The sequence below is a fragment of the Triturus cristatus genome, chromosome 4_1 (genome assembly GCF_964204655.1).
Source record: "Triturus cristatus chromosome 4_1, aTriCri1.1, whole genome shotgun sequence".
Lineage (NCBI taxonomy): Eukaryota > Metazoa > Chordata > Amphibia > Caudata > Salamandridae > Triturus > Triturus cristatus.
In genome coordinates, this window is record NC_140585.1 from 1,013,774,789 (window position 1) to 1,013,796,236 (window position 21,448).

The following is a 21,448-nucleotide window of genomic DNA, read 5'->3' on the forward strand; positions in this document are numbered from 1 at the left end:
AGTGTTTCCTACTGCCAACCAAACCATGTTACAACATTTTGCCATCTTGAGGGGTCCTAAATGTTAGGCAACAAATTTGAAAACCAGACTGGGTTCATAAGGTGTGTTGTGAGGTTTTTCAGCAACACCGGGTCTAGAATGAAACAATAGTGTTGTGTATAGACTTTTGAATTAGATGTTTTCATTTAAGGCAGACATAGGACTTGAGAGCTAGATAAGTTGAATAAGGACAGAAGAAATAACAGACTATCCTTGATGCAAAGGTATAAATGAATTCCATAAAGTGCTGAATTTAGAGTAATACAAAAGTCAATATCAGAGAATATTTGCAATTAAGCAGACCCAATTAGGAAGGATTAGAAATAGCATTTTCTTCAATAGGAGCAATTTGTGGATTGTAAATTTCATTTTTTTGAATTATGTATAAGAAAAGATAATCACAAAGTATTGCCTGTTGTGAACTTTGGAAACATAGATGGATAGAGGAAAGATGTGGAAATAGGGCACATATGTTTGTGTACTCATTTGTTTGTGTCGTAAATCTTGTGTGGACTCATATTGGACTTAATGTTTATTCCCTAATAAAAATGGATGTGGTAAATGCCTTTTATACTTTCTAAGGCACAAAAATATATTTTTTGCTTATGAATATACAGTGTTTTTAGCTATGTATACAAAATAAACTGTTTACATTTCCACCCCGTTCCATAATTACCAAACCACGCCATCTCTGCCGTAGTAGAAGATTAGGAGGTGTTCTCAGTCTCACTGGGTTGAATCATTGGCCTTGTATGATTTGCTATGTGAAGTTAACTTTCACTTGTGTTGTACTTTTTTCTGCAGTATGTTTGGGATCTGAGCATATTAAAGCATTATGGGACAAGATGACACATAGCTTATGTTTTGTGTCTTCTGCAGCTTATCCTCATCCAGTGAAGAAAGTCCCAGTGATCAGTGCCTGACTATTCTCTTAAGAAATAAGGGAGGGCTGGTGGTTACAAGAATGACTCACTTCGGCCCAGTCAAACAAGGAGAAAATAAGTCTATGACCATTTGGATAGAGTAAGTTTCATTGTGAATTACACACCCATTTTATCATCCTTTTTACTTAAACTTACAATGTTTAATTTATGTACTACCTGCATGATTGTATTTATATTTATTACCCAAATAAAATTGAAACCCATCCCAAGTCTTCTAACACCAAGAGAATACTTTATACTCCAGAGCAAAAGCATCCAGTCCTATGTATGACCACCTGGAGGCAAAGTTCAGACAAAGGTAAGAATTATTCTCTCTAAAACTTGAGGATATCTGCTCTTTCAGCTGTCATTAGAAGCATGACACCCTTTTATTTTTGGTGAAGATGTGGTCATTACGTTTGAGAGTAAGGTTCATATCCAACCACCTTCTTTCTTAGCCTAGCACAATGAGAATGAGTTTCATGGAACATCAAAGCTCAAGTGCATGCAATTCCCTCTCCCTTTGCATTACTTCCCTTTTCCCCACATTGTGAGATCAATGGTGCATACACTATCTGGAGGTGCATCGAACTGCATTCTTTCTTTGTAAATTCCCTTTTTGTGTCACAGACGTTGTCTTTTAAGGATTAATAATCCTATGATGATCTGTGGCTCCACCCACAATTTTTCTGCCAGTGGAAATTAGGTCTAGGATGGTACATGATGTTTAATACCTGCTTTATTTGATTTTCCTTTTTTCAAGGAGAGACTTGTTTTCTTCTGATGGTCCACTACCTCAGACCCTCAAGAGCCACAAATCCTGCTGTCTTTCTCGTCATTCTTTCAGGACTATTTCCGGTAATGATCTTTTTGTGCTTTAGCCTTATATTCTCTCTAATATCTCACAAGAGATACAGTGCAATTCCACTTACCTTTGTAACTTCTTACTGATCCATTACAGCTCATCTGTTATGAGGAAAGGGGTCAAGTACTGTGACACTTACAATGGAAAAGAGAACCCAAGAGAGTGGGCAGTAAAATGCACCACAGAGATCCGTCTCCACTCCTAGGCCCTGAAGTAGAAAGGCTCAGTAGCCCAGTTTTAATTTCTGTCCTCTTTACATTCAATGCTTACATGACTTCTCTTATTTCTTTAATTCACTGTTTCAGTCTGTCATCTATGCCTGTAAGTTTTTTGTGGATAGTCTTCATCGGGGTTAGGCAGCTGGCTGGTTCCAATGAGGGACTCGACAACACTGGAGAATCGTGGCGACATGGGGTGGATCAGAGGTTTGGCTGCATTGATCAGTTGGAGCTAGTCATTGAGTCCAGTGAAGCCATTGATCGGGTGCTGCTCAGTGTCGAGTCGGGTGAGGCCTTCAGTAACTGTTCAGCGTTGAGTCAGTTGAAGCAGTTGTAAAAGTTGTTGATGTTGATTGGATGATGTTCTCCATCGAGTCTGGTGAGACTTTTAGTTAGGCAGGGAGGAGTACACTGAGCAAAGCCAAGGGTCCTGGACCAGGGGGACAGTACTTGGCAGTCAGGACTCACTCCCACAGAGGCCAGCAGAGGGGACCAGGTCACATCAAGTTAGGATTGGTTGGCTGGGAAGCAGGAGAAAGGCCTCTGGAATCTTGTTGTGGCTCTGTAGCTTAAACCAGGAGACAAGCCAGCTGATCCTTGGAGTTACCCCTGGAGTCAAGCCTAGCAGGTCCAATCTTCCTTCGAGCACTTCAGACAGCAGGGCAGTCCTTCTGATTCTTCTCAGGTCCAGGAGTGTTCAGAGAAGAGTTCTGGGGAGGCCAATTTTAAGCCTGGTGCCAGCCCGTGGGTTGGGGGCAATCCATTGTTCACCTTCTAAATCAGTTCTGGGCAATACACAGGACAGTAGGACATAGGCAAAAAGGCCTTTCAGTGTTAGGCAGGAAAGTGGCAACTTTCCGAAATTTTCTTTTCCTTAATAGTTGTAAGAAAATACCCATTGTGCATGGTCCCCACACGCTCCCCACACGCACACTATTGCTAGATTTTATTGCTGGTGGCATCTAGCGCCCAGTGTGTGCTCTTACCTCTAAAAACATAGAAAATGTAGAATTGGCTACCCCAGATTTGTACCTTTTGTACCTAGGGCCTGTAAGCTACATGGCACTAGTTGATTGCAACACTATTGTGCCATCACTAATGTGACCATGATAAACTTCCTTTATTCATTCTTATAAGCAGTGCCACTGGAATTATGCAATTGTGCAGCTGCTGCAATTTTTGCATAATTATTTAACATTTGCCGCACGCATTTGCCATATAATTCATCATTTGCCACATAATCTGCAGATTTTAGCAAAAAAAGTCTTGCTCAAACGGATCAAAAGTTATTAAAAATACAGCAACACGTGTTGCTGCGCAGTGGAAGGTCCTTCGCAATGCTGGAATTGTCACCTTTCTGTTGCTTATTGCTATATTTGGGGGTAAAATTGGTACTAATGAGGTGCAACCAATGTCCAGACAATGTTACCAAGTTTAAAAATGATGAACTAATGAAGTAATACTGTTACAAAATGTGGCCATTATGCTGCAAAATGTGCCCGTTCTTGCTGCATAATGCTCAACTTTGCCACAAAACTTGGCCCTCTCCTGCTGCATAATTCCTGCGGCCCGGCTTATAAGTCGCCCCTAAGGAAGGCCCCAAATGCCCATATAGTAGCCTGGTGCATGGTAGTTAAAAGTAGGACATTCATATTTTATGTTTTACATGTCCTGGCAGTGAAAAACCTCTAAAGTCATTTTCCACAGGGACAAGGCTAGCTCTCCCATAGGAGAGCACTGGGTTATATTATAACACACTATAATGCTTAATTCCCATTCAGGAGGAGCTAGAAAAATTATCAATGACTCGTTTTACTGGTAGATTAAAATACAACATAATTGTAAAGTTGGATATTTTTATTACTATTATGCAAAAGTGGATTATTGTTTGTAGTGTATGCGAGTCCTATTCAAGTGATATTGGCACTATTCCGTACTAGGTCCAGTTAGTTCTCAATAATTTAAACCTGACCTCAATCTTTAGTAGCTGTAGCACAGAGCATAGCAGGTAAGCATAACTTAGGAGAAATGTGTATAGTGTTTATCAGTACCGAATTCAACTGATGGTGGGAGGCGGCTAGAATGGACACAGATGGTCCCAGACGTATTTTATAAATATTTGACGTCTTCATGTGCCAATGAGTTGTTCAAGTGCTGCACCGCAACCTCATCGCCAAAGGAAGTCAACGGCGCCTTTAACATCATCTCAGATAAAATAAGTGAGTTCTTAAGCGCCCTAGCGGGGCCACCTGTTAGTCAATCTCCCAGATGGTTTGATTCCCTCTGCTCTAAGGCAGGTAGGAAGCTGCGGGAGGCACTTAGCAAACGCCCCAGGGACCCTATACAGGTTAGAACTTGCCGTAGGGAATACAAGTTAGAACTTGTAAGACGAAAATCGGCTGGAAATATAGAGGGACCTTATAGACGCAAGCACTCTAAAGGATAGTTCGAGATTTTGGAACAGAATTAATAGTCCTTTTTTAACTTCTGTTGAAGGGAGCGTGGTAGCTGCTAATATAACAGAGGAAGAGTGGGTACGCCATTATGAAGCTATATTCGAGTGCCCTCTGAGATAACCTCCTCACTACCCAGGGTTGCGGTAGACTCGGTTTTGTTTTTTAGCTCCCTTGAGGTCAAAGAAGGTATTGTGGAGTAATGAAGCCCGGGACCAGACGGCATCCAGGCTGACCTTTATAAATCAAACCCAACATTCTGGGCCCCTGTCCTTGCCGCAGTTTTGAATGCGGTGGCAAGGTCCGTTTCCCCAGAGTCTTGGGTAACCGTAGTGCCAGTATTCAAAAAGGGTAACCGTGATAGCACCCATTGCTACAGGCCCATCTCCTTGTTGGATTCGATAGTCAGGTTGGTGGGTCGCGTGCCTTTGGAAAGACTGACAACCTGGACAGAAGAGCATGCCATCTTATCAGACATTCAGTACGGGTTTCGTCCCGGAAGGTCCACCACGGCCCAATGCCTTAGCCTGTCCATGATTGTAAACAAATATACTGTTGCACGCCCCGGTACAATCTATTTAGCATTCATGGATTTGGGTAGATAACAACATTGTTTCTTTCCTAGAAAGCCTTCATCAAGCAACCAAGGCACAGGTCAGATTTTCTCAGGATCTCAGAGTTTCCTGCTTTGTGGACCTGAAGCGAGGTGTAAGGCAGGGTTGCATTTTGGCACCTTTCTTGTTTAATTTATATATTAATCACCTAGATACCGCATTACAAGACATCATGGTTGATTTTCCACAAGTAGGTCGTCGAGGACTCCCAGTTTTGTTATACGCCGATGACGCGGTCCTTATAAGTAGGACCGCCAGGGGGTTAAAATCCCTACTTGACTCCTTTTCCGCTTTTTTCGGATAGGGACCTAGTGATTAATGATTCAAAATCCTTTGTCATGCAGATAGGCACCCGTACAAAAAAGTACCCTCAGTTTAGGGTTGGTACTACAAAGGTCCCCCGCACCAAGGTTTTTTCATATCTGTGAGTAATACGTGATGATCCTCAGAACTGGGACCCATTAAAGCAAAGAAAGAGGGGTGATTTTACACGAGCAAACACCGCCGTTTTTAATTTTGCTACAAAATTAGGTAAAAGACCTATAGCAGCATTGTTACAAATATATCAGGCCAAATGTGTCGCGTTGGCTGCTTATGGAAGTCAAATATGGGGGCACGTGGCTATGGAAGATCTGCAAGTGGCTGAGAACAGGTTCTTGCAGCATTTATTGGGCATCCCAAATGGGACCTCAAACATGGTTGTGCATGAAGAACTGGGGGACCCTTACGTGAGTGACACTTTGGCCTTACGCCCCCTAATTTTCTGGTTGAAAACGTGGCGTAACGAGGATCTGTCGCTGATCCAGAGGATACTGAAAGAGTATATGTTACTGGATCATGCACATCATATATCATGGTTAAGATATATAGGGTCCAGTTTTGATAGACTGGGCAGACCAGATCTATACAGTAATCTGGAAACAGCATCTGAAAGGGATCTGGTTTGTGTCAGGGATTCCTTCAGTAGCCTATTGAAACTAGAGAGGGACGAGCACGAACTGAAGAAACCTAGTGTGCGAAACTTTATAATTCTGAAAGCATCACCAGCCATAGAGCGTTATCTCTTAGGTTCCTTCAGCACATATGACCGTTTTTTGCTGACCAGGTTTCGCCTGGGTTTCTTCTATCTTTTGTTAGCATTCCCCAGGGGTTGCCATAGAGGACAACCTTTATTATCCTGCGGCTGCGACGGTGAGTCTCCGCAGGATTTGCTTTACTTCTTATTCTTTTGCTGTTTGTATGCAAATCCGCGGAGGAAACTAATAGTCCCTGTTTTAAGAAGATTGAATTTTAGGCAGGCACGCCCAGCTCTGATTCATTTACAACTGCTATCTGAAGACTCTGTCTTATTTGTTCTCAATTTTCTTAAATTAGCAGTAAAATACAGGGCATCACATGAGTGGAGGGCAGTATCCTGAAGGGCATTTTATCGACTCGGTCCCCATGCAGTGACATAACAAACAGTCCTTATTTATCTATCGCTAGGTTCATTTTTACCACTGATTTTATTAGTGGTCCGATTTTAATGGATATTCTATTCATGAACTAACCCTCTGCATGTAAGGAATTGTTGTGTGTGTGTGTATATATATACATATATATATATATATATATGTGAACTTTTATGGTTTTACAGCTATAAACCAAAAAAAGTTGTTTCAATGACTGACTGACAGTACCGAATTCAAATTTGACCAGGGCATAAGAGTTCCTCTAAGGACAAGGGGGAGGAAGCCAATGGCGTTCCAGTTTTGCCATAAGTGCAATTCAAAGTTCACATGAATGGACCTTCGCAAAATCTACAACCCTGCGTTTACCTTAGAATCACAAGGAGTTTACCTGTTCATCTTGCCAGGTTTTTAAAAATAAAAACACCATCCTATATAGGAGAGAGCAGCAGTGTATTTATTACAAGATGCAATGTACAGACCCTACAGAGATAATGACAGTTTTTGAACGTCTAGGAGCCACAGACTTTAGGGGCTCCATAGAAAACCTGCACCCAGGACAAAGACCACATCAAAGGTCAACATTCCATAACAAACATCTGTGCATCAAGCCTATGGAGTTAAACCTCAAAGGATTTTTGATTGGAGCATTGAGTCCTGAGAGCATATCCTATAGCCTAAAGGCCCCCACAATTAGCTCCAGCAACTGCCTCTGAGCTTACCTGAGTCTACTCGAAGCCAAAAGGTGCCCTCCTCGCCAGAAGAACCTTGAGCCAAAGGCTCAGAGCCTCGAATCCATGCCATGCCTTCCAGACCTCGATGTGACAATATCTTTAGCATCTAAGTTGGCATCGAAGCTGGTACAAAAGCAAATCTTGACCTGAGCCTCAATGTCCAGCAAAACAGACCTGGCCCTTGATCTTCCAGAGATTCTTGATGTCCGGCAAATTAAGTTTTACGTTCTCCCACCAGTGTGGTAGATTCTGCTTTCCTCCTTGCAACCCCCCATCCAGTTAAAACTTTGCCCACAGATGACCCTACAACCTGCCATGTTGGAGAGTAGCTGAACACTACAAAGTGAAGCTCTGCGTCGTGAGGGGTGACCTTCTAGGCAAGACATTATCCAAGACTGAAAGGTTGGTGCAGTTCCTACCCATGCTAAGGCCTTTGACTGGCTCAACAACCAAGTACTTTAACAAACCGGTCAAGGTCCGGGTTGTAACGTACAGAATTGAGGACAAAAATGTAATCTCCATAGAGGTCATGCCCCACCAGACTTCTTGGTTGTCCACATGGCTCGTAAGAGAGTGTTTACTCAAAGCATGGTGTATGTACTGCCTCCAGATACAGAAAATAGAAAGTTAGATGCTGTTGGAAAATGTGTCACTGTGCAGGAGATAATGCAAAGGCGCATCACCAATTCCTTAGGCCTCATCTCATACCCAATAGGTATTATTGGGAGAAGGTGGAGCAGCCAGTACAACATCTCCCTGAGGCATACCCTAAGCGAGGTAAAGAACTCGACCAAGAAGGCAAAATAATATTGAACTAAAATATTCTCTGTGTTAGATGAAGCCGATACCGCCTCCAGAGAGGTTAGCACTAGAATTCTCCATAAACATGCTTGGCTGCTGGTGTCTGGATTTTGCTTAGAAGTTCAGCACCACCTAATCAGTGTCCTTTTTGACAATGAGCATCTGTTCGGCCGCAGATGGACACAGTGCTCAAAATGATTAGGGAAGACACTTATACTGCCAAAGCCAGGCGCACTCCAATCTCAACCTGCTAAAACGCTTTTTCACCAGAGTTCCTACAGCATCAGCCCTTTCAGGAGCGCTAGCCCCACAGCCCTACTCCCCAGTTAGGTACAGAGTCACTGTGCAAGAAAGTGTTTAAGGTGGCTCTGGAAGGAAAGCCTCTACCTCCAAACAGCAACTTGCCAAGCATCCCCCTGATTACACTGTCCCTATTGGGGGGGTGCGGTGCGTTGGGTTGTTACCGCAGTGGCAGAAAAAAACCTCAAACAAGTGTTTGTCTGTTGTCCAGCAAGGTTATTGCTGGGGGTTTGAGTTTGCAATCACACATATCATCTCACCATCCCACAATCAGTTGCAAACATCAGAGACTACTGCAAAAGGAAGTACAAGCACTTCTCAACAAAGGTGTCTCTGAACCAGTGCACCGCACCGGGAGAGTCAGGGGATGCTTTCCCTGTTCTTCCTCCTCCCAGAAAAGGATGGTACCATGCACTCTATGCTCGACCTCTGGCTACTAAATCGCCCCATCCTGTTGGAACATTTCAAAATGACAACCCTGTAGTAAGTCATCTCTTTGCACTGCACAGATTACATGGCAACCCTTGACCTCAAGGACCCCTACCATTGCTACCTTAAGATTGTGGTAAGTGGTCAACACTACCTATCCAAAGTCCTACCCTTCTAGGTCACAAACCCCCAAGGACCTTTACAAAGTGTCCGGGATTGGTTGAAACACATCTCTCACAGTGCTATTCATGTGTTTGTGTTTGGACATTTGAAAGTCTTTAGCAATGCGTAGCATACTCAGGCAGCCCCATTATTCTTGCACAGGCTTGGGTTCACATTCTGTGTCAAAAAGTCCAGTCTCTGGCCTCAGCAGATTCAGACTTTCTTTAGAGCAGTTTTCAATTCTGTTACAGGCAACGTCGATCCCAATCAAGACAGAGTGACAGCATTCTAAAGGCTGCTATTTTTCAGACCTCAGGCATTGACAATGACCATGAATGATGATGATAACTTTTGAGGATAATGGACTCTTACATCACCATAGAGTTGCACGATCAGCTTCGCACACCCACAATACAGGAGTGTATATCCCAGCAGTGGTCACACGCAATGGGTCAGAGGAAGGGGGGTGTCTAGTGATGGTAGAGCCCAGAGATCAGTGCAGTTTCACCTTGCAGACATTTTCTAGACCCGCAGCCGCAGGGGACCATTACCACAGAACAGACCCTTTCTGGGTGAGAAGCCCATCTGAATGACATGACTGTTCAAAGCATCTGGAATCAAGAAGATCAAAAGTGTCACATCAACTTCCTAGAGCTAACAGCTGTCCCATTTGTCACTCAGAGTATTTTATGAACTCATTCAAAAGAAAACAGTTCTAAAGAGGACAGAAAACATGACAACCATTGCAGTACATTAAAAATCAGGGAGAATTCTCGGTCTCCAATTGACAGCATTAGCCAAGCGATTGGGCACTGAACCATTTGCCGTCAGCTATAGCTTTTAGTGGAGCTTCTGCTGGGACTAGACAGTGACTTTGCCGAAGTGCTAAGGAGGACGCATCAGCAAGTACACAAATAGGAAATTAATCCTTAAGTACTTCAAAGGTACTTTCAGAAATGGGGGGACACCCACAGTGCATTTGTTAGCCACAGAAGAAAGCGCAAAATGCTGAAACTTCACCTCCAAGTTCCCACAATCACAGTTCTTAAGTAATGTGCTGTAGACAAACTGGACCCGGGATTTTGATTCCGCTTTCCCTCCAATACCTCTAATGTTGTTTGTAGTGAGGAAGCTTAGGCAGATATCCTTGAAACTCATTATCATCATGCTGATGTAGGCAAGGCAGCCCTGGTACTCAGACCTCTGTTTTCTCACATAAGACCAGATTTCCTAAATCAACATCAAGGTCTTTTGAGATATCAAAAACTCAAGGAATTGAACCTAGCGATTTAGCACCTGAGGTCCTAGTAATTTGGGTACCTCAACCAAATCAGAAGAGTGCATGTAAATCCAGCGGGCAGTCGCAAACTTACCATGAGGGCCTGATTTGTGGCAAGGTGAAAAGTATTTGTGCTTTACATTCTAAATAGAAAAACTCTTTAAAAACATTGATGCTGGATATCCTATTTTATTTGCTGCACCTATGCAGCACAAACGTCATTCATCTTTGTTCTAAAACCCAGTCTTAATAGCATTCATGGAGGGTTTTAAGAGAGTAATCACTCCAAGAGTAGCATTGGTGTCCATGTGGAACCTCAACATAGACCTCACTCGACTTATAGGATTGCTTTTTTAGCCATTGCATTCTGGTGGAAACTTCTACAGCAGATTATTTAACTTGTGACTATTCCCAAGCATCACAGTGGATCAGGAAACTATAAAGCAGTATTCCTGCACACCAGTAGGTGGCATCGTGTGGCCCTGTGCCAATGTTGTTCATTTCCGGAAGTGGCGAGTGGAGCCATTTATAAGCGCCACCTATGTGCACTGATGTCATTTTCTTGCTGCACCATCACTGTGAATATAAAGCTTCTCCTTGTTCATCACAACCTCTTTTTTTATCAAAAACAAAATACCACACCAAGACGACAGGGTTCAAACTGTGCAGGGACTGTTGCAAACACATTTATGACCCTCATGAAGTGTGTCTTTTGGCGCTTGGGTCGGCACATGATTCCAGGACATGTGATGACTGGCACGGATGAATCTGAAGGCCATACAGGAAAGGACATAAGTGACCATGAGGCAAGACTGGTGTTCCCAAACATGAGACTCCACCATGCCGTTTCTGGCCGAAGTTGAAAGGAAAGGGCTACAACTCCTGAAGATGATCCTGCGGAAGATCATTGTTACGATCGAAGTCTTCGTGGAAGTCCAAGAAAAAACATAAGAAGCCAAAGTGGGAATCCGCCCTATCCTCTACTCTCATACCCCATTGTGGGTGCAAGAGCATCAACATGCCACCCCTCTCTTCTGCTCTCCATCGGAGTTGGTTCTGCTAAAACCCTAGTTTCCAGGTCCATTATGGAGATACCGGTGCGGATGGGTGGCACTTATATGCAGAGCAGCTCGTCACTCCCGGACTGGAATAATGTTGGTGTGGAGCCTACCTTGCATTCAATGCATAGAGCACGTTCTAGATGGAAGAAATGAGCCAAAGTGGCTTTCCTAGGTAACATACCAGTAGCAGACAGATTGAAGGCTGCTACATGGTCAGTGCCACACTTTTCACTAGATATTATAGTGTAGATATCCAAGCCTGCAGAGAGGCTCAGGTGGGGCAAACTGTACTTGGAACTTGAGCCTAGAAATCTGTCTTGTCTCCTCCCTTTCTGGGAAATATACTGCTTTATGGTTTATGTAAAGCATCTAAACTACAGCAGCACATGCTACAAACAGAAAATGTTACTTGCCCTGTAACTATAGGTCTATAACTTAGTGCTAAAGATTCACATACGCCTTCCTGCCTTTGTGGATGAGAGTTAATGCTTTAGATGTTTTCTCACATTATGCATTCATTTGCATTGCACCTGTATGCTTTTACTGCCCTGCTTTGCTTAACAGAATCTGAAATGGAGTTCATGCCCTTGTGCATCACCTAGTGCCCCAAAACTGAAACTAGAAAAACAGCTTCTAACGGCTGTGCCCAAAACTAGATGTCTGGGGTGTAAGGAGCTTATGAATCTATAGCATTACAAGTTACATACCAATATATGGTAAATACCAGTTTTATAATTATTCATGTGATCCATAAAAACACAGGTCTGCAGCTTTTTCATCCCTCATTTGAGTTAAACCATTTTTATTTGTAGTTACACATCAGACCAGTACATGTACATTGTATATCCCCACATTTTTCTTATTAGTAATCTGGCCTAAATGTATCTGCAATAGAACCAATAGCCATTTTATTATAATAGGAACACCTATATATCTTGTCAAACAAGCAATCTCTGTGTGGAGGTAAGCAGGTTAAATCGGAAAGCTAATATACTTGGAAGAACAGCACATCCTCCGCCATCTGACGGACAGTGTGGTCAGGATCTGCGTCTTTGAAGACAAAGAGAAATTAATGAAACTTAGAGAGGAGACAGATCGATTCAGTGGGACCAACATTCAACTATTCCAAGTCTTGTCTGTGATCACATTACTAAAGAGGAAACAGTTCACCGGCTACAGACTTTTTGCAAAAAGAGGGACTAAAGTACAGGTGGATGCACGTTTTCTGCTTCAGCTAAGAGCAAACTAAGGACCTCCAAGTCCTTTCTAACTGGCCTGAAAAATTCTGGATTTGAAGGGGCTGGATTCATGTGTCAGCAGGGGAAGAGACGTTGCATGGTGGACAGCTGGATGAGGTTTAGATACAGTGAGGAATGCAAGAAGACATACGACAACTTCAGAATATCAATAGCATCACTGGGAAACATGAGAAAGCAGTTACAGGTGTCTCTTAAGCTGGCCTAACGAAGCAGGCTGTCGACGGTGCTCCCAGTACCCATGGTTTCCAACACAAGAGACTGACACCTGCAGGCATGGGACACAGTAAGAATGATAATATGGATCTTATCAGAACACTCTCAATGAATAGAGAGAGGTTGTTAATGTGAGGGAGAGGGTAAGGGTGGTTTAAGTTATGTTTTGCATTAGATTGAAGAAAGAACTGTAGGATTTAGCTTTATTGTTATGGGGATGTGGTCACAACGGGAGGAGGTGGGGATGGTCCCTGAGTGTTCGGGACAGCTGCAACCACCCAAAGGTATGTAAGCTATAACAGCAAGGTGGGACAATAGATTTACCACTTACAATGTATGAGAGCTGCATGCTACGACTAATTGTGTAGCCATATCAAAGGTATGTAAGCTATAACAGCAAGATGGGACAATAGAGTTACCACTTACAGTGTATGACAGCTTCATGCTTTGACACATTGGATAGCCATATCACCCAAGTTGCTTGGTTTATTCAGGTAGTACATGTTCAGGAAGCGAACTACCAACCCCTAGATCACAATGCTTCCCAAACCAATACATCTCACGTCAATGAAAAACCATAGTGGTGTGGGCATACTGCTGCACAAAAATCTCACTTCGTAGTAGAAAGAGACAAGAGAGGTACAGAGGGCGGTGGTTAGCCTTACAGCGAACATCTAAACAGTCATCTTTTTCCTTGGCATTCATTTTTGCACTGAACACAGAGCAAGATGCCTTCATTAAAACAGCACTCTGTCCAGTTTAGAATGGTTGAGAGTGCCCCCTTATCAAAGAGGCCTCAACCTGGTGATGGACCTAGAGAAAGACAAGACACAGAACATGTATGGACAAACACGGACTGTGTCAGCTGCAGGTAGAGAGTGGCTTGAGGATCTTGCACTGTCCAAATTGGCAATATAGGCATCTGTCACAAACGGACTTCAGACACTTCTCTTTAGCACAAATGAACTATGCCCACATTGGCAGATTTCTTGTAGATAAACAGTAACTCATTGAGGTGGAAGGGGCCGATCAGAACCCATGGGTGCTCTCTGATCACTGTCTCAAAATATTGTGCGCTGACCTGGAAAGAGGGAGAACACACAAGAGGTGGGAGGCTATGGAAACTAAGCAATGTCCTTCTTAGAAACCAGGTTAACTTGGCAAACATGACTACTGAAAGGCTAATAACACAGGGGAGCTAGAGAAGTGGCCAGTATAGGACACTCTTAAGGCAGTACGTACAGGAGGATGATAACTGAAGTGGCGAGACTGAAATGCATGAAAGAAACACTGGTCAAGGAGCTCAGAATGGACCTTTAAGAGGCACAGTAGGAATACAAGAAAACAGCCATAAAAACTCTAGAATATCATTTTTCGAAAGAGATCAAATGAGACCTCTTGCATTGGATAGGACCCACTATATACTGGCAAAACTAGATCTGAAATACTACAGGAAGTATGACATTGTGCAGATTCCAGGTATGTCCCTGTATCTTGCGTATAAGCACCGATGCTTCAGGATAGGATCCAGTGCTTCTGGAGTGGCGTGAATGTTTTTCTAGTCCTAGCAGAAAAATACATGTCACTAGCCTTAATGAAGTGAGCTGGCTTCCAGCGTAACAAAGATACATATTTTATAGCCTTTCTGTGTGGTGGGCAATACTGTTCATTCAAAAGAGATTTTATCATCTTGTGGTTTCAACCACATTACCAAAGTTCATCAGCTGTAATTTTCTTCCTTAGTTTAATTTTAAACTACTCCTTATTTCTGTCGAGTTAGAAATTGATGCTCCTTTTCAGGGAAAACCTTGAAGCTAAGCATTCTTTAAAAAATCGATTCCCATCTTGCCTTTTGTAAGTTGTTAAACACCTAGTCGTTTTTTTACTGCTGGCCATCTTGTCTTAACTGCTCGTTGCACTGACATACTTTTCCTGCAGTAAATGTGTTTTTAAGAAGTCCAATATAATCTCACACAACAAAAGGTATTTAGTAAGCACGTTGATGCAAGATGAATTTGTTTTAATACTCTCAGACATGGTCTGAACCTCTGACTGATGCAATCACAACAACGACAATAAGGCTATGTGCTTTTAAATTCTGAAATTAGTTTGACAATAAAGATTTAAAGGACACAAAAAATAAAGAATAATAATTTCAAGTATATAACAGAATAATGTACATCCCAGTTTAACTACCAATTAGAATTCTTTGATCTTCAAAATGAACAAATACTTCAAACTTGTTTGTCTTGAAATGAAATTCTAGATATCCATTAAATGTCTAAAATAGAAATTATGTGTAAGTCACCAGTTCTCCCTCAACTGTGAAATGCAATATACGAATATACATAGCTACAAATTTGTTCAAATGACCTGTCTTAGAGGTAATGCAGTTCTCATGATCCTGACCCATGTTGGGATAATTGCATTTGTGACATTAAATCATCATAGCACTGACATTATTGATGATATCCCTGTGAATTTTATATCATTTATTGCAAGTCCTGTATAGTGATACTGTATTTATGGATGTTATTTATTTTACAGTAACTCCACTTCATCTGTGTTTGTAGAAGAATTTGTAAAGATTGTTTTAAGACAGTGGCAGGAAGAAACTATTACTGCCCACTTAAACCACTTCTTTGAAGGCACTCTGAGTGCAGGCCATGCGCCAGTTTTGTTTTACTGAACCATGCAACCAATCTAGCATAGTACATGTCATGCCACTTGGTCTGTCTGTATGGATGAATGCGTTTTAGGTGGTCTGCCTTCATGGGTTCCTCTAAGCCTGTATGCGTTAAATCCTCTTGTCTCTTGGGCTACATGCTTTGGCTGCTGTAGGAGTGTTTGTGTGTGTATCGATCTCTGTAGCTGTAACTATGTTGCTCCGCACATTTTGTACGTATATGTCATCCGTGCCAACGTACGCATGGATCTTGCAGTTCTCATTACCAGCAGCACACAAAAGACTAACTTATTGGCTTTCTCAGTTTTAATTTTTTATTTTGAAAGATTCATCTAAAATTATGTTAATCTCATTTAAAATGTTGGTTTCAGGAACAAAGGCGATGCACCACATAATCTGATATCCTGCAAATTTGCAAATGTGGAAAAAGCAAATCAGTTCAGATTTCAACTCCCACAACAAGATGAGAAACACCCTGCATTACCCTCATCTCATTCCGCCCTACAGAGTAGTGCGAGTTCCTTCGAAGATGATGATGGACAATTTGACGTCTTTGATGATAACGCCCTGCAACGAGGAATGCCAACAAGTGTCCCACTTCTTAGAAGTGCCAACCCGTTTGGCCTATTATCTTCATATGTAACTAGGTGTTCTACCATTTCACCTTTACATCTAGGGCTTGCTTACCCACTTGCGCCCTTACTAGATACACCCCCATTGTCTCCGCAAAGAGAGGATTCTACAGCCCTACAATCCAAAAAATTGCATGACAAATATTCCAAAGCAGAAGTCAGAAGTGTATATATGGGAGATTGTTGTGAAAGAGGAATTAACATGGAAGTGCAACAGAGTCCAGATGTTGGCGGACCAGTAATTATTGTTCCTGGTGGAAAAATGTCAGTTGTGATCACATGTGAAGCAAGGTAAGCATCAATTTGTTGAATAAAAATGCAACCAAAATGTGTTTAAGATTACGTGGCAAGAAGGCTCTGGAGCATAAACACTTGTGCAACTATATTGCTGTTTATTGTTTTATGGACTCAGTCCCCTATCTTTCATCAACAAAAGGTTGATGCTGTCTGCAATGGAAGGGGTGATTCCATGACACTTGATGCTTTGATCTGGTATCTTTGGCACACAGACAATTTAGTGGTTGCAGTTTGTGACTCTTATTAAACTTGTATATCCGTGGATTTGGTGTGTGCTGTTAAGTCCATTCAAGAACAGTGTTTGAGAAAAGCGATACATCCTGTATTATTCTCAAGGCCATGCAGTGAAGTGGGGCCTCCAGCCGTTTAGCCCCGCCCCTCCTCCTACGGTTCAAAGGGACTCCTTTCCAATAAAGGCCAATGAATATTTGTGAGATTTGGGAGTGACTTAGATCCCTTGTCACATTTTGCGGGCGGGAGAGTTACGCCACTGATTCTTCTTATTTACTAACTCAAACTGGTTGGGAAGGTCTAAAGAGTAGAAGTATAATGACTAAAAACACAAGCTTTCAAGCTAGTAAAAAGGGAAGATATCTTCTATTAAGTCTGTCTCCTCAAAGGATGTCAAATGTAGAGTGATTGAAACCTATTTTGTTGGTGAGTGAAAAATGCTAAGCAGTAAGAATAGATAACATTCAGGATATTACATAACACCTGTGTTTTGGATGATTTGAATCTTCCAGTCCTCTAACATGGTTGGTCTAGAGCAGCTTGGAGGTAAAGTATAGAACCCAGAGACGCTAGACGTCCACCTGTTCCCTAACTGATAAAAGGTCCTAGGGAGAAGGAGCACATTGATTTCCTCAGATAAGTGTATTTTGGATACCTCATTGAGCTCTGAGTTCTTGTGAAGAACAGGTCATTCACAGGTAATGCAATAAACTGATCAATCAATTTTAGGCTTCTACATGTTGCTCTCAACTTTTAGGAGACCGGCATGTACCCATATTCTGCATGATAGTGGCTAAGTGTGTGGAGTGCTCAGCAAATAGCCATTCAGCCTCTAATATTGATTTTTTTTATTAGCTGCTTAATGTCCTTTTCAGCCACTTTCTGGAACAGTGGCTCGTCTAAGTGCAAGAGACTGAGACATGCAGAAGATGTGACCAGAAACAACATGCTAGCATTTCAGAGCTAGAGACATGTAAATGAATCAATGTATGATGTATGTGTAGAATAAAAGTGTACAACGCAGCTTAAGGACAGCAGTAGCCATTCTAGGGTTTCAGGATTACTGCTGACTGTGTAAATTAATTTAGTTTAGATTCATTATGTGTGAATTCATCTTCATGGGTTGGGGCTGGTGTCGCAGTGGGCTAATATATGCTTTACAAGGAACTGTTTGACCTAATGGGCAAATATTCACAGCCTGCCATGTCCAATCAGCTTGTCATCCTTCCGAGATCTGTGAAATAACAATCATTCTATAAAATAAGTACTATTGTGGTAGGTAGCAATAAAAGTCTTTTATCAATCAGTAGTGCCACGAAACCACTCTAAATCAAAACATTTTATTTTATTTCATGCCTTGGAACTCCTAGGAGGTCCACACAAAACACAGATATACAAAAGGCACAGACAAATTAAATAAAAAAAGTTCTTCTTAAAACCGTAATGTGCCCTAAAACATCAACAAGTACATTCAATATAAAGGCAAGAAACACTTAAAGTTAAAAACATGAATACAGAACATTTCATTTGTCAGGTTAAGCTATAAATTCATGGCCTCAGAAGTCGTACGAACAGAAAATCTTAAAAAGAGGGGTCTCAGCCACTTACGATGATATAGAAGCTAGGCTGGGCATATGAATACAACATGTTTCAAATCCTGGCTTCCATTTTTACAAAAGTGACAGATGCTTTGCATACCATTTGGATGTTGCAACATTTAACAGAACAATATTTAGGTGCATTAGTGCCCAGGGGTGTCTAACCCCATGGACCATATTCCACGACACGAATGCTGTGATTTATTCAGAGTGAAGGAGTTCATTACTGAATCAAAATGTACTCTATTCTTGTTAGAGACCAGATCCAAACATTAGTGAAGCCTGCTTAATAAAAGCTTTAAGCTGAACCAGCGACATGGATGAGGCCACACTTGTATCAAGATCAAATTGCTCTGATGCACATTCAAAAATTTCTAAAAAATAGAGCTTTGTCTCTTTTCAGTTCAAATCTCTTTAAACATAAGGGGCCTAATTACGGCTCGTCGGATGTGGTCCGACCAGCATCTACTGCTGCAGTCTGACCGACGCATTCCGATGCATGCGGTTGGAGGCAGCAGTCGAAGGAACAGAACAATGCATTTGTCTGTCGGAAGCTCACTATGATCCCTTGAGGATGGCGTTTCCGCCACCGGGATTATGTTGGACTTTCCGACATGGAAAAACTGTCGGAAAGCGTCATTGGGGGCCCCTAGCAGAGCCCCCTTCCCTTTGCGGCCTCCGCATTTGGGCCTGGAGGGCACCTATGATGTCCCCCTACACATTCCTGCACCGTGTGGGTGCCTACTCCACAGTGCAGGGATGTTCACAAACTTCCATTTCTCAATGGGAGCTTGTGCAGCGGGCGGTTTCCGCCCGCTGCACGAGCTCCCATAGATAAATGGAAGTTCCGGACCGAACTATGTGCGGTCGCATTTTAATAAGGTGTTTGGAACCGCCGACCTATGGTTGGGCGGTTCCCTCACCGTAAAGGTGTCGATCGGAGGCAACTCCGACCAACATTATAATGAGGGCCAAGGTGTGGTAGAGAGTTACAATCATTGTTCATGATGCAATGACCCCCTTGCACCATTTCCACCACAGCCTGTACAAATGAGCATTTTAGACCAAATTCTAGTCCTAATGCAGCAGTGGGCACTGAAGTATTGACTGAGAGTAATCTCCTTAGTAATTGACCTTCAGTAATATCTAAAAAAAAAAAACAACACAATTTTGTCACATCAATTATTATAATAGCAATTAGAAGTGAAGGCGGAATTTTGGCCTAATACACCAACAGATGAGAAAAATGCCTCCACCCCATGGCCTTATAGAAAGAGCCGAGCCCCCTCGGCCTGTGATTGTACTTTACAAACACTATTGCGTATGCGCTCTGAGTCATTTAGTGTACTGAACATAATTTTACCTAGGAAGATATGGAATTTAACTATTTCCATTTTTTGTCTACAGTGATACCACAAGTAATTAGAATAGGAGTGCACTCTTTTTCCCCGAGAACATAACAACTTAATTTGTGAGTAGTTAATTTTCAAGATGTGTGCTTCAGTGTGCTGTTGAAGGGCGCCTAGGTGACGATCTAAGCCTTGAGCGAATAAATCAAAGATCACAATGTCATCCACATATAATAGGCAAGTCACTGAGCGACTTCCGATACTGGGAGGAAAACCCACAGATTTAGATAAAAAAAATTAGAATGATCAGCTATATAAATGGAAAAAAGCAGAGGCGCAAGCAGACACACTTGCTTCAAAGTGGTTTTTTGTTAGGATAACTGTAGATAGCCCCCGATCCCCACCAAACACTGTTTGGCAAGAGGTTGAAGAGCGGAGAGCAATTATCAAGGCATTCCAAGATTAGACAGTTTTTTTTACAGGGTTAAACAATCAACTTCATCAAATGTATAGAAAAATCAATAAAGCGGCATAAACAGGGCAACACCTCCTAGTCACATATTTTTCAGTAAAGAGTTGCAAAGCTGCAATGTTGTCTAAAGTGCAGCGCTTTTTTCTGAAACCCGATTGTTCTAATGGAATAATCGTGTTATCCTCATCCCGGGAGTTAAGGTGCTCCAAAAGGCATCTAGTAAAAAGTTTACCCACAGCGTCTACTAGTGTGATTTGTCGATAGGTAATGGGTGAATTTCAATCACCCTTCTTAAATAGAGGAACAATAACACTTCTGGTCCAGGAGAAGGACGCAGATAAGTGGATATTACAATATTTGAAGACTGGAAGAAGAATCCTTGCCCAAAGTCTTATTTCCATTTTTATGACCAAGATTGGGACTTTGTGCATCTCAAGACCATGTTGCCCTGAGCGAAGTCGCGATCCCACTGAAAGAGGGTGGACCATAACTATTCAGCTCATCTAAGAGTCGGTGGGGAGATCAACACAATAGTAAACACCTGGATTGCCCTCCTATAATTTCCTAATAAAATGCCCCATACATCCTCACTAATGGACATGGGGTGGGATTTCACTCTTGTTACACTGCAATCAGCAATGATTCCCCAGAATTTTCACACATTTTTCCTAAATGCAGCTTCAATCAGAACTGTCCACTTACGTTCACAAATTTTGTTTTCTTAAACTCATCTTTAGGTGGTGTCGTCTTTTAAGGTAAAATATTAACCTAGCTCTTTCTTTTGAGAAGGAAGCAAAATGAGTTCTATTCAGTTCATGTATTTCTTTGTTGAAGGAGTGGCCAGCATTGAGATTTGAGAGGGGTTTTGGAGTAACTTTGGGAATCAGTATTACTAAGCAACTTCGTAAATTTACTAAAGTGTTCTTCTAAATCATCTTTCCAAGGGCCAATACGGTTAATTGTCCTTTCCAATAACTCTTTTAAGTTTGCAATCCTAGGAGGGGACCATTGTGTCCTCCCTGCATTCTATTGAACTGAGACTTGGAACCATCAAATCTCCAAGATCCTACTTAAGTCATTTTGCAGTCAACAGAAAATACCAGTGTTCTACGAACGCTAAGCGGGGTATTTATAACTTTAAAATCCGATATGAATTTGCAAGTGGAATAGGAGGCGATCATATAATCAATTATAGAGAGACCCAGTCGGTATTTATCGGTGTACTGGACAAGAAAATTAAAAGCAAATCTACCGTTTAGGATACCACAATCATAAATTAAAAGCAAATCTACCGTTTAGGATACCACAATCATTCTTCCTTAAGACTGACGAGTATATTATCTCTTTTATCTGGTTTTATATTTGGTGGGAAGAGAATTGTGGGC

The 21,448-nt window shown here is 41.9% G+C and overlaps 1 protein-coding gene across 2 annotated transcripts in view; it reads left to right on the forward strand.

Moving 5' to 3' along the window:
• The window catches only part of MOV10L1 (Mov10 like RNA helicase 1), a 772,466-nt gene that overhangs the window by 88,641 nt on the left and 662,377 nt on the right, over window positions 1-21,448 (forward strand). For both annotated transcript variants that reach the window (XM_085650694.1, XM_085650695.1), the window contains exons 6-7: window positions 919-1,062; window positions 15,856-16,407. In XM_085650694.1, coding sequence (XP_085506820.1) covers window positions 919-1,062; window positions 15,856-16,407 — 696 coding nt within the window. The remainder of the gene's footprint in view (window positions 1-918; window positions 1,063-15,855; window positions 16,408-21,448) is intronic.